The sequence below is a fragment of the Ammospiza caudacuta genome, chromosome 11 (assembly GCF_027887145.1).
Source record: "Ammospiza caudacuta isolate bAmmCau1 chromosome 11, bAmmCau1.pri, whole genome shotgun sequence".
Taxonomy (NCBI): domain Eukaryota; kingdom Metazoa; phylum Chordata; class Aves; order Passeriformes; family Passerellidae; genus Ammospiza; species Ammospiza caudacuta.
In genome coordinates, this window is record NC_080603.1 from 27,009,256 (window position 1) to 27,025,956 (window position 16,701).

Consider the following 16,701-nt stretch of genomic DNA (forward strand, 5'->3'; position numbering starts at 1 on the left):
AGCAAGAAAGACTGTGCCCATCAGGGATCCTGTTCAATTGCAAATATGTCTTTAACAGAAAAAAAAATCCAGGCTTCATTGTTTAATCCCATCAGTGATAAACTGGAGGTTAAATACCAGGTTATTGATCACTCACCTTATGATTGATTACCAGTGAGAAGTTCTTTTGGAGTTGTGCCAAGGTCATTTTGTTGTACAGCAGAAGTGGGTCATTTCTGTCTTCAGATTTTGTTGTTGCCTGTCAGAGTTAATCAGGAGAGAATCACTGAGTGTATTGAGTGAGTTCCCAGGAGTTTTGGTTCTGCTCAGGGTGCACTGCTGCCCTGTGTGCTCTTTGTGACCCACAGCCCCAGCTCACACAGCCCTGTGCTGCTCTGGGCACTGGCACTTTGCACTGCTGAGTTCAACATCTGCATCCACAGCAGCAGATTTCACCCTTTTAAAGTGCTTTGAAAAATGAGTTATGCCAAGCCTCCTTTTATCCTTCCCTTCCGCTTCCTCTTCCCAATTCTATTGTGTATTCAGTGGGGTTTTTCTGTGTTTTTTAAACAAACTCCCAAGAGCACAATGCCAGCTCTCTTCAGTCACACTGAGGCTGATGCTGAGTTTGGATGGAAGGTTAAAATCCCTTTTAGGCAGTGGCAGCTCCCCCAGCACCAGCTGGACCCCACCACAGCAGGGACACTGCAGGCACGAGCTCCTCTCATCCCGCTCTTCAAAGCCTGTCTTCAAGGAATTCCCTTTTTGATAATAATTGCCCATCTCTGATCCAAGCCCAGAGGTGTGCTTCTCAGGAAAAGGAAGGAAATCCAAGTCAGATGGGTTTAGTTTACATAAATGGTTTTCCCAAGTATGAGACCTTACTATCAGTGTATAGCTGAAGCTATAAAATATGTATTCAGCCTGTTTCATGGTCATCCTCAGCTTCAGGTCCTGCTGCAATGGTTAACAATAATAAGCCATGGTTTGCTCATGAATGCCTTTGGTTTTCTCCATGCACATTCAAACCCTCGCTATTCCTCCACAGTCAAATTCATGATATTATTTTTCCTTTGTCCCTTTCTTTTGAGGGAGAACAGTGCTTGGTAAAAAATGCCCTTGGAACAATCAGCATTGTGGAGCAGCTTGTGCAGCACAAACAGGACTTTGTGCTCACAGCAGGCCAAGGGCTGGGGATCTGCTGCTCTGGGCTCCAAACAGCCCACAGGGAAACGGGACAAAGGGAGGAGAGGCCCCAGCATTTCCAAAACTCACGCTCTAAACCACACTGACCACATTAACCAGACCCCAATCTGTCCCTCTCTGCTCTTGCAGGCCTTCTGTGAGCAGGTCAGGATAAACATTTTGTTGTTTGGGAAACAGCTGCCTCGAATACTTTCCCTTGCTCCTCCCAGGGCACAGCTGTTCCTTCAGGTGTGACAGGCTCTGTGCATTTCTGCTCCCACGGAGCAGCAGCAGCAAGGAGGTTAAACACTCCCCGCACTGTCGGCTCTCTTAGGCATTGTGGAAAAGCTCAATTGTTTAAAGGATAGTTTAAAGAAGTTTTTCTTACATTGGCGATCTCTTTCTCCAGGTCCATAACTCTTCTCATTTGTGCAGAAATGTCACTCTCATTGACAGGAAGATTTCTTTCTTGTCGGATTAGTTTAGCTACAGAGATCATGAAATCAACATAGGCAGAACACGCCTGCAGGAAAAAACAGGAACAGTTTAAAGATAAAACTCTTCCAAGGAGAGCATACCTTGATTATCTTCGGGATTTCACCTTCATTTTTACGAACTGCAGTTCTCATTCCTTCTTCAAACAGGTCAATTTTATCAGAATTACTGTTAGGTCACAACTAGAATTTAACTGTGAGCATTTCCTGATGGAGCACTGCTGGTAACTGGAGCACTGCTCAAAGCTGAACACTCCCAATGACTGCACTGTTTTCATTATTTAGAATGAGACATTTGTATGTCCATATTTAAACCATCACCCATGTTTTTTCTAGCTCACTTTAATTACAAGTTCCAAAAATACCATTTCCAAAGAGCTGTGTTCCCAGGAACATAAACCAAGGAATTGGCTTTGTGGGAAAAGCTCTCCCAGAAGCTGTGAACCTCCCCCAGTGCTCCTTGGAACAGCCAGAACTCACATTGCTGTATTCAGAGTTAGGTGTACTACTGACAATTTATATGAAATCTAGCATTAAAGAGTTCAGCAATGGTAAGAATGTAAATACCGCAGCAAATTCTCTGAAATGCCACACAGCCAAATATCTTAAGGTGTCATTGTATTCTATGGAACCTCTGTTTTATTGTAATTCCATTATTATTTGTAATTCTAGTTCCTCATTGTTAAGTCACACTCATTTTTCTATCAGCAGAAATGCTGTTTTCAATATTCCTTTTCAATGCAAATAAAAAAAAACCAACATGCATAGTGCTGGATCAGCTATCAAATAAAAAATCTGTTTTGTGCAATGTAATCTACCAAAGCAGTGATTAAAGCTAGGATTAATAAGGTGTGCATGCCATCAGCTTTACTGATAGGAGTATTTTGGTACGTTCAGCTCCTGAGGCAGGGGACACACCTGTTTAATGAGAGCTGCAGGTGAGCAGCCATTCCCTGTGCCCTCCTGGGCACCCTCCCTGCCAGGCTGTGCCCACTGGGGCTGTGCCCACTGGGGCTGCTGGCAGGGACAGGGACAGGGACAGGGACAGGGACAGGGACAAGAACAGGGACAGGGACAGGCACAGGGACAGGGCTCAGCAGCCCAAAAGGCTCCCAGTGCCAGTTAGAAGCAGGAGAGATCACTTCAGAAATAGAAAAGCCCATGAAACCACTGAGAGCTACAGCAAGTCGGTGCATACCAGCACTGTAAAAATGAAATTCAATATAGCTATTACCTCAAAGTTAACAGAGGTTTTTAGGTACCAATCAGTGACTTTATTTTTCTGCTAAGTGCAGCTCTGAAGTCAGCTAGCAAAGAACTAAATCAGCTAATTTCATCTGCACTGTATAAATAGTCTCAGCAATTCCAGTGGAAGCTTAAGACATTGGAACCACTCCTGTGTGAGCAGAGCCATCCTGTATCTCACAGGAGAGAAAGATTCTGAAGCTCTCTTACTGGCAGGTTCCAGCTGTGGCTGTGGGGTGCAGTGCAGCTGGGGACAGAGCCCTGGAAGGGGCAGGGGGCAGAGATGGCTTTGCTGTGTGCAGCTCCTGCAGTGGAACAGCAGCAGGCAGCAGAGCCAGGAGCAGCAGAGAGGGGCTGGCAGGGAACAGCTCTGGTGTGCAGCAGTGACACTGGGACACTGGGAGCCTGCTGCAGTGATAATGCTGTTTTCCAACTGTATTTCCCCCTCCACTTTCCAGCGGTGCCCAGCTGCCCCTCGGGTAGGTCAGAGGACAGGAATTGTCTCTCAGCGCTGCAGTTAACGCTCACATGGAAGGCACAGAGTGTGAGTCAGCTCCTAAAGGCCATCTCACATGGAATGGGCAGTTCAGATGGCAATGATTGTCTTAATGAGCATGTGATCTGTAATTAAATGTAATCACCATTAACTGTTGGCACATCAGCAAAATACCTCCAAAGCCCAAATGGCCTGCACACTTTCTCATGCTTCTGCATTTAATTACACAGAAGGAATGTGGTTAATTAAAGGTCACTGTGGTAGCAGTTTCAGCTCCATGACTTCAGCACAGACACCCTTCAGCTCTCAAGGACTTAGAGCACATCCAAGATTAGCAACAGGGATACAGTGTCAGTGCTAACAGGTTAATGAGACCCGCACAAGTAATGAGCAAACAAGAATTAAAGGAGACCATGTGGGGTTTCAGGGATCTGAGCCATTTCTGGGCTATCACATCCTTCTGCTGCTGTGTTTGTGCTCAGCAGTTGCTGAAGGAGACTGTGATCTTTTCAGATCTTTCATGCAGCAAAGTGTTGTCTCTTTGGTTCTGAATGTTCTGTGTTTCTTCCCAAGCCTATTCCTGGTTGAAGTTCACCTGCAGCATTTGCCAGTGGGTCACAGCTCAGAGGTGACCTCCTTTCTGCAGTGACACAACAGGGCTGGCCATGGCCACTCGTGTTCTGCCTAAAAACAGCCCTGACACTCAGGGGACAGCTCTTGATCCGGCTGCGAGGCTCTGTAACAAAGCTAAATTGTTCCGTGTTTATCTCCTTCCAAAAGGTCTCCGAAAGCCAAGGAGCTGCCTGGAGAGCACAGGCTGCAGCAGGAGCACTGTCCCTGCGTGTGCCTCACCTCTTGGTATGCACCCCTGCACTCGTAGTAGTCCCTGGAGGGCAGCCCCAGCCCCGGCTGGTCGATCTGTGAATGCAGAGAGAAACAGAGAAATGCTTAAGGGAGATGGCAGAGCCTGCCCTGTCCTTGGTAACTGCAGGTGCCGAGGCTTCACTGCACAGGTCATGTTCTGGCCACAGGGGCGTTCCTCTCTCGCCCTGTTGCCCACCTTTTTTAATGGCCCACCTTTAACTATTTTCATTCTCGTTAAACTTTTTGGCTTTCTTTCCAATCTTTTTCTTCTCCTGTTGCTGAGCAGTGCAAGGCAGTGGCACCAGTGTTCAAACAGGTGACCCACAGGTGACAGAACAGCCCAGAGAGCAGCTGGGCAGCTCCTGCATCCCCGAACTCCCTGCACGTGGGGCTCCATCCACCCCGGGCAGGAGGCACTGGCCCTTGCTGCTCTCTCTGCTCCATCCCAGCAGGCAGCAGCTCCTGCCCTGCTCATGTTCAGGTTTCAGAGATGACCTTTCTGTCTCTGCCTCTCCTGTCCCCCTGGCAGCGACAGTGTCTGAGCACACAGAACAAAGCTGTCAGCTTAGGGAGCTGTGGAACCCAGAGTCTCAGCTGAAAACCACACTAACTCACAAATTCACACAAAGTGCTCAGGTCAAACCCAGATCCCTGATGTTTCTCCTTGCCAACTTTTATGTCTGTGCTTCCAGTTATTTGCTGCACTTCTGTGATCAACAAGGCGCCCAGGCAGACTTACGTGAATGATATGTGCTGTGGAATTTTTGTCATCTGTGCCAACAAAAAAATTAATAAGGACTTTTTTTCCATATCTGGAGTTGAGCTGTGCAATAGCTGTCTCAGCTGTCCAAGCAGTACCTAAGCAAATGGAAGGTATAGTCAGTCTCTATTTTTAGTAAGCAATAAATTAAATAATTCAGGTATTTTAACTAAAAGGAAGTAAGCACAGGTTATCTTACCATAGGAATCATCCCAGTTAGTTGTTGCTACAGGCCACTCAGACACATTTGGCAATAAGCTAATTAGAGGACTTCCACCTCGGAGATCAATGGCAGCTTTTGGAAAAAATAAAATGAGTTACCGTGACATTTTAAACCCCACAAATGTTATATATTATAACATATATTATAATGAGTTCAGAAAAGTGAAGCTGAGAACAGTTTCCCCCATCACCACAGCAGCAGTTTGCTGTGATGTATGACTGTGCTTTAACATTTAATGTAAAAATGTTCCTGTCACAAACAGCATATGCAGATCCTTGAGACCATGACATTGAAGTACTGTCTCTTTTCTTCTCTCTCTGCAGATAGCTTGAAATAATAGTTTTGAAAAGTATTCTTGCTATTACAGAAACTATAAAAATATGATTTAGGAAGTCCTGCAAACTGTTTCACTGCTCTTTGTTCTAGTGGCAGAGCCTGGTGTGCCAGGCAGCTTTCACCTCATCCCTGCTAGTTTCTACAAAAGAAGTTAATTCCCATTTAACAGAAAGGATTTGAGTTTATATATCTGCAGCAAAGTAGTAACTGAAGAGTTACCTAAAATACCTGAGGCAGTAAAGCAGGAGGTGCAATACCAGCGTTACTGCTGACATTCTGACTGGGCTCTATAGAATAGGCACATTTCAGTTTTCACTCAGGATGTTATGTGAGAAGTGGTGCACAGAATGGGACACAGGCGCAGCTGCCTGTCTGCCCTTTGTGTGCTGCTGGGGTGTCTGCAGGCCATGGCCTCGGGGACACTTACTTTCATTTATGCAGGACCTGTAGAGGGTTTTGGCCTTCTGCACTGCTGGGATATCGTTGGTGCTGGGGGCGTCGAGGACATCTGGAACACACACAGAGAGTCATGGTCATTGCTGCTCTGTGCTGGTCACTCCTGCTCTGTCATTGGCATTGCTGCTCTGCCATGGTCACTCCTGCTCTCTCATGGTCACTCCTGCTCCATGCTGGTCACTCCTGCTCTGTGCTGGTCACTCCTGCTCTGCCATGGTCACTCTGTTCCATTCTGGTCACTCTGCTCCATGCTGGCAGGCTCTGGGGAGCAGGGCTGTGCCAGGAGAGCTCCGTGCCCAGCCCAGGGAGGCTCTGCCCTTCAGCAGAGGGGAAAGCTCTGCAGGTGAAGGGCCCTGCAGTGGCTGCAGTCTGTGCTGATGTGGAACAGAGCCAGTACAAAACTCTGTAGGGTCCCTGGGGGAAACACAAACGCTCTGACTCCTCAGAGACAGGTTTTAAACAGCCAGGCTATTGTGTGAAGATACAGCTGGCAAAACCAGGAGATAGGCAAAGTAAAAAAAAAAAAGGATATTTAGCCTGGAGAGAATGGGCTGGAGAGTGTTACATGAGTACAGAATGCCTTCTTGGACTCTGTTATTTTCACCTGAGAAAAGGGATGGTGAAGAATGTGATACTGTTGATATGGCAGGTAGGGAAACAGCTTCCCTGCTCTTTGGGCTGTCTGATGGAACACAGATAGGCAGGGCATGGGCTGCCAGGGAGCAGCTTGCAGCATTTCAGCTGATGTGCACACAGACAGGCCTCCTCCTCCTCCTCCTCCTCCTCCTCCTCCTCCTCCTCCTCCTCCTCCTCCTGCCAGGTGCTGCCGCTGGGCAGGCTCAGGGTGGCGACTGCAGCTGCTCTGATCTGCAGATAGCAGCAAGGGCAGGTCTGCCCAGCCCTGCTCCAGTGTCACACACAGCAGCACACTCCCAGAGCCTTCTCCAAGCAAACACTTTGGGGCACATTTGTCCTGAACCAAACACAAAAACCTGAAATATCTGGCAGTACTTTGAGCTTTGCTAGAAAACCACAACTTCTCGGGATAACACGGAAGGCAAAGCAGAAACTTTATTTAGTCCCCAAACTGCACTGACCTTTCAGAACAACTTCCAGCTCGTCTCTCAAAATGTCAAAGTTGCTGTAACGGGAGCTGGTCTCGGGGATGACGTTCCTCTTGAGCCACCCTCCGCACGCGTACTGGTAGAAGTCCTGGCAGGGCCTGGCGCTGGGGTCCATGTTCTCCAGGATCCTGGCAGCTGCAGCACACAGACACGCTTTGCACACGCTTTGCACACGCTTTGCACACGCTCTGCACACGCTCTGCACCTCGCTCCTTGTCTCTCAGGAGGGAGGGCACAAATGTACTCAGTCTAGAACAGGCTCGAGCGTACTGGGATGTTCTAGAGCAAGCAAAGTTCTCAGCAGTGAACAAGGAATTGCAGTTCCTGTGCTGACCACAGTTCCACACTCTCCAGTTGGCTGTGTTTACTGCTGGGGAACTGACAGATGTTCCTGCTCCCTGTGAGTGGTCACTCAGTTCTAAATAAAATGTAGGATGTTTCATTTACCCTTCATTTACCCTTCACTTAGCCTTCTTTGTACTGAAACGTGGTGAAAAGGGACATTAAAAGCACAAGGCATAGCAGAGGTTAACTATCCACTGTAATGTAATTTTGGTAATTAAGTATGATTTAGACTCAACTAAATCTTGGCTATTTAAATCAAATACTGACTTTGTTGGACTATTTCAGTTCTTGTCAGGAAAGGTTTTTCTATTAACGCCTTCTGGAAGCTACACTCATTATTATAGCTGCTCCCCATTTTTCTCTAGAGCTGTTACTGCCTCTTGCTATCCCTGTGACTCCCTGGGGTGGCTTGTCCAAGACTGGCCGGTCACTGAGCAGTCGTGACAGGGATTCTCAGTGAAATCCAATTCCTTGGTGACAGCTTCCCAGCTGCTGCCCAAACCCCCTGGGCTTCCCCCGTGCCGATTCCTGTTCCACCCAGACTGCTTCTACCACCAGTGTGCCAGAACAGAGTCTGCCACAGAAAAGAGAGATCCGGGGGGTCAGGCAGGAGCTAGGGATACCTCTGAATTCCCCAGGACACTGAATATTCTTCCCATTTTTCTGACATTATTTTTAGTAAATTATGAGGCTTGTGATTTCAAGTGTTCATTCCTCCACATGGGCAAGTCAAATATTTATAGTTATTTTTCCAGTGCTTTCAATATTTTCCATGTCTCTCGTGCTGGTGGAAATGGAGAGACAGTCTGTGGTGTTTGTGTTGGTTTGCCTGCCCCCGTTTTTCTGCTGGCTCAGGAGTGTCACATCCTAGGCCAACACCTGATGGTTTTACATTGTTCCAGCGCCTGCAAGATGGAAATAGCCATGGACAGGTGCACTTGCGACCTCAGACTGCTTCTGTAGCACAAAACCCACTGTGGAAACAGATGCAAAGCCTCCTAGTGATGGTTTCCCTGCTGAAGTCGATGGCTTCAGGGTGACTTTGATTTGAAGGGACACAGGATCATGCCAACAGCCAGAGACTGGGAAATTCAGTCATGCTCTTACTAACTGTGGCACTTGCTGCAGCCCCAAGTGCTCTGGGATTGTGGAAGCCCTGGTGCTGGTTTCTGCCCTTGTTCCCTGTTTCAGTTAGGGGAAGGGCAGTGCTTTGGATGCTGCAGTTTATTCCTGTCCTAGCTCCACCAGTTTGCTGTGAAAGAGGAAGGCTGTAACTATCCCTACCACCTCCTGTTTTAGGGTGTCCCTCTGATCTCTCTGCAGGCTGGGCAGCACCTGAAGGGCATCCCTGTCCCCTGGGTGCCCTTGGCACGTGTCAGTCCAGCAGCACAGACCTTCCCGGCCAGGGGTGGACACCCAGCCCTGCCAAACACTGACAGCAGGACAGAAACATCTCCTGACACCAAGAAAATACAGCCCTTATCCACTGACTTGTCCTTTGGGAAAAACCTCACAACAGAAGCCAGGAGAAAGCTATGTCTTTCTTAAATCTGAGAAATCATTAACAGTGTAATATCAAACCTGCCTTGAACTGTGCAGTCGGGTTGCTCTGCTTGGAGTCAGCACCTGGGTAATTCAATGTGCCACACAGAAATTCTGTGCCACACAGAAATAATCATCTCCCATAGCCCTCCTGCTCCAAGGTCCAGCCCAGCCAGTATCAGCTATCCAATTTTATCAGAACCTAAAGCCTAAACACTGCAAAAGTACCAGAAGAGCTCAGCTGTGGGCACTGTGGTCTTTCATTTAGGGCTGCAGGGGAAGTACATACAGTGAGTATGACATGCAGAACGCTCTCCTCAAGAGTGCTGCTTGCACACCTGAGCCCCCAGATAACCATTCATTATTTGGCTGATACCACGGATATATTATAATCAATTATGTTTAATTATGAATTAGTTATATATTATAATCGATTATGTTACAAATATTTTATTATTTTATCTCTGATCCAGGTGAATTTATACCTATACAAATACAGGTAATTCCCAGTGTACTCTTGATCAGTGCTCAGTGCTGCTGTGACAAACCAGTGTTGGGCTTTGTTCCTACTGTCACTTGTTTACTCTGGCACCAAGAATGTAGAGCTTCATATCAATTACTAGTAATGATTAATCTTACTGTAGTGCTCCTGATTGCCAGTTGTTGCTTTAATAGCTTACAAATAAAGAAATATGAGCTGGCAAAGCAGCCAGTGACCTGGGGAGGATTCAGGAGCAAAACAATATGCTTACCTAGGTAAGAAACAGAGACTAAAAAAAACTGGGACCAAAATCCCAGCCTGTTCCATCAGTCTGTGCTGCCTGAGCCCAGGGAAGTCATCAGAGTGTGTCAGCTTATCCAAAAAATGCTCAAATGTACAAACTGCATTGGATCTTCCTGTGCCACACTGCAGTGGCCTCACAAATCCATGGACAACAGTGCCATGCAGTTACTGGCATTTACCCTGGGTATAACCAATGAGTTCTCATTACATTTTTTCTTTGTTCATTATTTATTTTACTACATTTTTTTTTTTTTCCTTCTGGTCATCTATTTGCAGCTCTTCTCTCAAAATGAATAATCAATTCTGTCAGTATCTTCACTTTATCCCTTCCAGTGGTTAAATGCTGTTAAAGCATTTAACAGAAGCATAAAAGAGCAAGATTGTCCTGATTAATTACTTTGGGCACTTCTTGCTACATTGTGCCTCATTTCTCCAAACTTTTCCTGCTTTTCCTTTTGGAGTTCATTCACCATCCCACAGTCTGTCTGACTCCCCTGCAGCAATGCGTATTCAGCTGAAAGGAGCAGCATCAGAGATTAAAACCAATCTGCTGGAGAATTAAATGGATCATTTTCCCAACCACAGCATGAGCTTTCATGCTGGGAGAGGAACACCTTGGAAGTGAAGGGAGCAGACAGTGATGGAAATAATAAACCTCACATAACCTGAAATGAACCCTGTGTGTGGCCCATGCTGATGGCAATCTCAGCTCCTGGGATGAGGGGCTGCCCTGCAGGGCTGAGCTGCTGAAACAGGACCTGCAGCCCCAATAAACTGAATTTCCTGCGCTGTTTCTGCCGTATCTGCAAGTCTGAAGGTGTCTGTGGATCAGCCCCTTTGGAGCCTCCATGGGGCTGTACCTGGGTTCCCTTAACAGCTGCACTTGTACTGAAGGATGAAGCAGCTTGTCGGACTATTACATGCAGAATTTTTGGACATGGAGGATGGCTCTGTAAGATTGACACGATCACAGCACGAGAGTTTACTTTTGCAGAAGAACTATGCTAAGGAAATCATGTGGGGGAACAGACCCACGCTTCCCTGTGCCATACTTGTCTGCAGTTAGATGGGAGAATTCCGTGGTAGCAACTTTGTTGTAAACCACATAAATTAATTAAAAACATATGTATTTTCATTCTTACCTGATTTGATACAGTCTGGTGTCTTGCAAATGCCATCTGAAAGAGAATACAGTCATATTCTTAATGATTTACTTAATTATTTACTTATTCACTCAATGTCAATATAATAAAATCTACTGTAGATATTTCCATTGACAGTCAACTTAATGGCACTGTACAGTAAGATAATATGAATGGACACCTTACAGTCAGTAAGGGAATATTTATAGGCTCAGGCTCTAAAAATACCATCATCTTCAACCCTTTAGGGTCATTCAGTGCTAGTCACTCATCATGTGGAATTTTTGTAGTCATCAGAGGAAAATGACCCATCAATTGGAGGTGGGCAAAATACTATTTTTATAACAGAGAAGTAATTTAGAGAAAAATAGCTCAAGGACTGGAGAGAATGACAAAGCCAGTTTGGATTTAGCAATACTTTACAATGACAAAAGGATTTTCAAGGAATTATATGAAAATGCTGAGACATTCACTCTGAAGTCTTCTGAACAAAATACAGGATCCAGGAAAATGAAAATATTTCCTTTTGAGACTTTGAAAATAAAACTTTCTTTTTTCCCCCACAATGGTATTTTTCCAGCCCATAATTGAACTATACTTCAATAAAAAGCTTAAGCACAACTATTAAGTACTTCAAAATTTATAAAAAACCACTTAATTCCAATATAAGGAAAAATTCTAGTTTGACCCTAGATGGAAGTTTTAGCTTCTCTGTATTATCTTTTCCAAAAATTACCAATGTATTTCCCCCTGAATGAAATTATTTTGCTCTGGCTACTGAAGCACAAAGCCTCTCAGGATGATTACACTCACTGAGAGTCCTTGCTGCAACAGCCTGAAAAAGGAAAAACAGGAACACAAAGGGAGCCCTGGAGTTTGGTTTTCTTCAGCAATGTTGTTCTTTGTTGGGATCGTTGCTTACTGAAGCATTAATTACAAACAGAAGTATTCCTAAGTCAGAACAAGCAGATGGTTTGTGTTTACCCCAACTTTGCAGGAACAAACGAATCCACCGAGTCCCAGTTGGAAAGAGGCGGTTTCGGAGTTTTTCCAGCAACAAGCCATGTGTGGCAGTTTTACATTTCATCCATCCCAGCCCTTTCCTCTCTGCCTGTACCTGTGCTCCCAGGCACAGCAGCTTTACATTTCATCCATCCCAGCCCTTTCCTCTCTGCCTGTACCTGTGCTCCCAGGCAGCCCCAGGTACAGCAGCTTTACATTTCATCCATCCCAGCCCTTTCCTCTCTGCCTGTACCTGTGCTCCCAGGCACAGCAGCTTTACATTTCAGCCAGCATCCCAAACCTTCCCTGCCTGTACCTGTGCTCCCAGGCACAGCAGCTTTACATTTCATCCATCCCAGCCCTTTCCCCTCTGCCTGTACCTGTGCTCCCAGGCACAGCAGCTTTACATTTCATCCATCCCAGCCCTTTCCTCTCTGCCTGCACCTGTGCTCCCAGGCAGCCCCAGGTACAGCAGCTTTACATTTCATCCATCCCAGCCCTTTCCTCTCTGCCTGCACCTGTGCTCCCAGGCAGCCCCAGGTACAGCAGCTTTACATTTCATCCATCTCAGCCCTTTCCTCTCTGCCTGTACCTGTGCTCCCAGGCACAGCAGCTTTACATTTCATCCATCCCAGCCCTTTCCTCTCTGCCTGTACCTGTGCTCCCAGGCACAGCAGCTTTACATTTCATCCATCCCAGCCCCTTTTCCCCTGCCTGCTCCCAGGCAGCCCCCTGCACTCACCGTCGTACGTGGCGTACAGGACGATCATGGTGACGGCCACGATGGCCAGCAGCAGCACCACCACAGCCAGCCCTATTTCCAGGCCACTCCATCCCAGCTTCTTCTTTGGTTTTGGAGTATTCATTTCAGTTATATCCATCTGGCTTTCTGACTTGCCCATAACCCAGTGTCTGGAATGGAAAAGGGAATATTCACTGAGCACTTACCCTGAGTCACAGGCTCGAAACCGGCTCCTCAACTGCACACAACAAAGGTGTTTTCTAGGTGAGTTTTCCTGTTGTTTGTAATACTATAGAGCTGTCAGTCAGGAAGTGAAGAATCCTGCCCTCTGCCAGGCCCGTGCACACTCACTCACACACACACAAACACACACACACACACACACACACACACTCACTCACACTCACACTCACTCACACACACTCACACTCACGTACCAGGCACTTTGTGTCATGGATGGAGAGCAGAAGAGTGGAGTTCCTTCACGTGGAGGAGCTTCCTTCACACCACACAGAAAAGGAAGGCCAGTGAACCAAAACCTATTTTTAAAATGTACCCGTGGGGTTTAATCTTGTGTGAAGGTACAGGAGTTCACAAGCAGTAAAAAGCAAGTCTCTTTGCTTGAATAAAAATTAACTTAACCTGCCAATTACTTATCTAATGCCAAAGGTCAAAATATGCCATTGTGCTTCGCTGTCACTTATAAAATATTATGTAAGCAGTTCTTGACTACAGCTTTACAGCTGGCTCTAAAAATAGAAAAAAAAAATCAGGCTGTGCTGGGAGCCTGTCAGACTCACACTGAAGACAGTGAGCGTTCACAGCAATTTTTAAGGAGCTGCGAGCAGCCTGTCTGTGGAGGTTAGAGCGCTGCACTCGCGAGTCACGCAACGCCGCTGGCACAGCTCACGCTCCCTCGCGCAGCCCCGGCAGCAGCTCTGGAGATTCTCCTTCTCCTGCTCTGCAGAGGGAACTGGGACACCTTTGCAGTGCTGTGGCGGCAGCTCTGGGCCCTCCCTTCACCTGCTCCCACTCATCCAGGGCCAGACCTTCCTCCGCCAGCTGGGATGCCAATCCCTACACACACAGCAATGCGTTTCTCAGTATTTCACAATGAAATCCCTGCCAGCATTTCCTGGGGCTCTTTACATCCACAGGCAGTACACACCCTTGCCATTCAGTGGTAAAAAATATGGGAATTTCACTGGGGTAAATAATGGGAACACTACATTCAGCAGACCCCTCACACCAAGGTCAGCCCTCCTTACATCCTCTCCCTCTCCCCATATGTCAGTGAGGGACCATTCTCAGGCTCTGCATCCAGACAAGTCTAAGACTCAGAACTTCATTATTTTAAACTGGCTTAGCTGTATTATTGCTGCCTTGTGCTCATCCCACCTCAAACTCTCCTCAAACTGCTGCAGTCTCTCTGATCTCCAGTCTTTGCTTTTCCACTGGACTCCTGCCTGATTATTTTCCTTAGTTTTCTGCCTGATTCACATTCCTTACTTTCCAATAATCCCTTCCTTCCTCTGATGTCCACCTCCCCTAAAATGAGGCTCCTCTGCTGCAGAAACAGGTCCCTAAAGTGTTTATTAATAAACTAAAGATGGCCAATATCCCACAGATGTAAGAGAGGTTTCTACAGATGTAAGTAAGAGAGGTTTCATGTTGCATGGGTTTACCAACACCTGTCTTGGTGGCTCACTGGACATTCTCACACTGTTCCTCTACATAAACGAGAGGATATTTTATTTCTGTGTGTCTCATCTGCCCTTCTGTCACTGCTCCTGGGACATGAAGCTGCAGGAGGTGGCTGGCAGTGCCAGAACTGCAGCTCTTCCACGGCTCAGGAGGATGAATCCTGAGGTCTGCCCAGCCTCTGTCTTTCTGCACTGCAGGGACCAGCACAACTACTTTCATGTGCCTCATCAGCTGCTGTTTTTCTCTGAAGAACAGGATTTTTGGTCAAATGAGCCAGTGGTCTCTGAGGCACAGGACTGAAATCCCACTGAAACGTGCAAAAGAGTGAGAGATGTGCCCTGCATTAACTGTGAGCTAGAAGTTGGTAGGTAATAAAAAAGCAAATTAACCATTATCCCCTTCCCACTTCCAGTCATATTAAGCAGCAAAAGAAAAGTTATTTATACAGACTAAATAGTGGCCAGTCTCCAGAATGCTCTGAGCACTTGGAGCCTTACTGAAGCAATGATGCTTATCTCCTGACTCTGGCGGTGACTTTGAGCGCTGAAAATACAGTTCCGTAGAGCAGCAGGAAACACTGCACCTTTCATGTGTAAATATGTTCTTTGCAGTCATCTACGTTTTCCAAGCGAGCTAATCTTTCTGTTCCTGCAGGAGAGCTCCTCGCGTCTAAGGGCATCAGACTAATTTTTGCTTCTAGTTATTTGGAGAGTTGAATCCGTTTGCATTAACGACCACCAGGTAGAAGCTGCTTTATGTGCTACTGCAAGCACAGCGAAACTGTAGGAATAATTTAAGCAGATGCAAGCCTCGGTATTCTGGTTTTCTTACACTTCTCTGGTGCTTTTGTGATCCCCTCTGCTCTGCCTGCTAAAGCTTAGACACCACAGGGAGCTGAAGATGTTTCGACTGATGCTGATCCAGATGGCACAAGGAGTTAATGAATGCATCAGCTTTTGGTTTTGGGACGGGTTAGTAAAAATCGATTTGTGGCTTACTCGGCTCCCAGCGTCGCCTCCACAGAAAACGTAGTACACCACAGGAATACTTCACTGTGTTTTCATTAACTTGTGCAGCCTGTCCCGTGCCAGCCGGGCAGTGCCACGGGGCATCGCCGGGCAGCCTGCGGGGGCTGCTGCTCTTGCGCCGCACGGAGCCCGGCACAGCCCTGGAGCCGGGCACAGCCCCGGAGCAGGGAACAATCCCAGGAGCCGGGAACAATCCCGGAGCCGGGCACAGCCCTGGAACCGGGCACAGCCCCGGAGCCGGGAACAGTCCCGGAGCCGGGCACATCCCGGAGCCGGGCACAGCCCCAGAGCCGGGCACATCCCGGAGCCGGGCACAGCCCTGGAGCCGAGCACGTCCCCGGAGCCGGGCACATTCCCCAAGCCGCGCACAGCCCCAGAGCCGGGCACAGCTCCGGAGCAGGGAACAACCCCGGAGCCCGGCACATCCCGGGAGTCGGGCATAGCTCTGGAGCCCAGCACAACCCCGGAGCGGGGCACAGGCCTGGAGCTCTGCACATCCCCGGAGCAAGGCACAGCCCGGATCCCGGCACGTCCCCGGAGCTCTGCGCATCCCCGGAGCCCTCGGAGCGCGGCTCCGGCCCCCGGGGAGGCGCCTAAGGCCGGGCCGGGCCGCCCTGGGCGGGGAGGGCGCTCGGCGGTGCCGCAGCCGCTGCCCGGGCCGGTCCCGGCCCGCCGAGGGTGGCTCGGGCCGGGCTCCCGGGCTGCGACCCGCGGCCGAGCCCGGCCCCAGCGTCCCGGCTCGGGGAGCGCCGCTGCCCGCTAGCAGCTCCCGGCTTGCGGAGCCCCGTCCGTCCGTCCGTCCGTCCGTCCGTCCGTGCGTGCCGCCCCGCTCCCGCAGCCCCGTCCCGCACTCAACTCACCCGCTGCTGCTCGCAGGGCTCCGGCCGCGGGGCCGCCTCGCACATCCCCGGGCGGCGCCGGGCGGAGGCGGCGGGGACGGCCCGAGCCGGCGGGTCCGCGCCCGCGGGGCCCGCGGGGAGGCGGCGCCGGCTGCGGCTGGGGCTGGGGTTGGGGTTGGGCTGGGGATGGGGCTGGGGTTGGGCTGGGGATGGGGCTGGGGATGGGCTGGGGATGGGGATGGGGATGGGGCTGGGTCTCAGGCTCGGGCTCGGGCTGGGTCTCAGGCTCGGGCTGGGTCTCACGCTGGGTCTCAGGCTCGGGCTGGGTCTCAGACTCGGGCTGGGTCTCAGGCTCGGGCTGGGTCTCAGGCTGGGTCTCAGGCCGGGTCTCAGGCTCGGGCTGGGGCTGGG

The 16,701-nt window shown here is 48.8% G+C and overlaps 1 protein-coding gene across 2 annotated transcripts in view; it reads right to left on the minus strand.

Moving 5' to 3' along the window:
* Nucleotides 1-16,392, minus strand: part of MME (membrane metalloendopeptidase) — a 35,132-nt gene extending 18,740 nt beyond the window's left edge. The window contains exons 1-10 of one of the 2 annotated variants that reach the window (XM_058812532.1): nucleotides 16,312-16,392; nucleotides 12,720-12,889; nucleotides 10,976-11,011; nucleotides 7,136-7,297; nucleotides 6,010-6,090; nucleotides 5,223-5,318; nucleotides 5,003-5,121; nucleotides 4,252-4,317; nucleotides 1,553-1,687; nucleotides 137-238 (exon numbers count right to left, since the gene is read on the minus strand). In XM_058812532.1, the coding sequence (XP_058668515.1) occupies nucleotides 137-238; nucleotides 1,553-1,687; nucleotides 4,252-4,317; nucleotides 5,003-5,121; nucleotides 5,223-5,318; nucleotides 6,010-6,090; nucleotides 7,136-7,297; nucleotides 10,976-11,011; nucleotides 12,720-12,879 (957 nt within the window). In that variant the 5' untranslated portion in view covers nucleotides 12,880-12,889; nucleotides 16,312-16,392. Of the gene's footprint in view, nucleotides 1-136; nucleotides 239-1,552; nucleotides 1,688-4,251; nucleotides 4,318-5,002; nucleotides 5,122-5,222; nucleotides 5,319-6,009; nucleotides 6,091-7,135; nucleotides 7,298-10,975; nucleotides 11,012-12,719; nucleotides 12,890-12,925; nucleotides 13,117-16,311 lie in introns of those variants that run through there. The other variant, XM_058812533.1, reaches the window with a different exon arrangement.
* Between the last annotated feature and the right edge of the window lie 309 nt (nucleotides 16,393-16,701).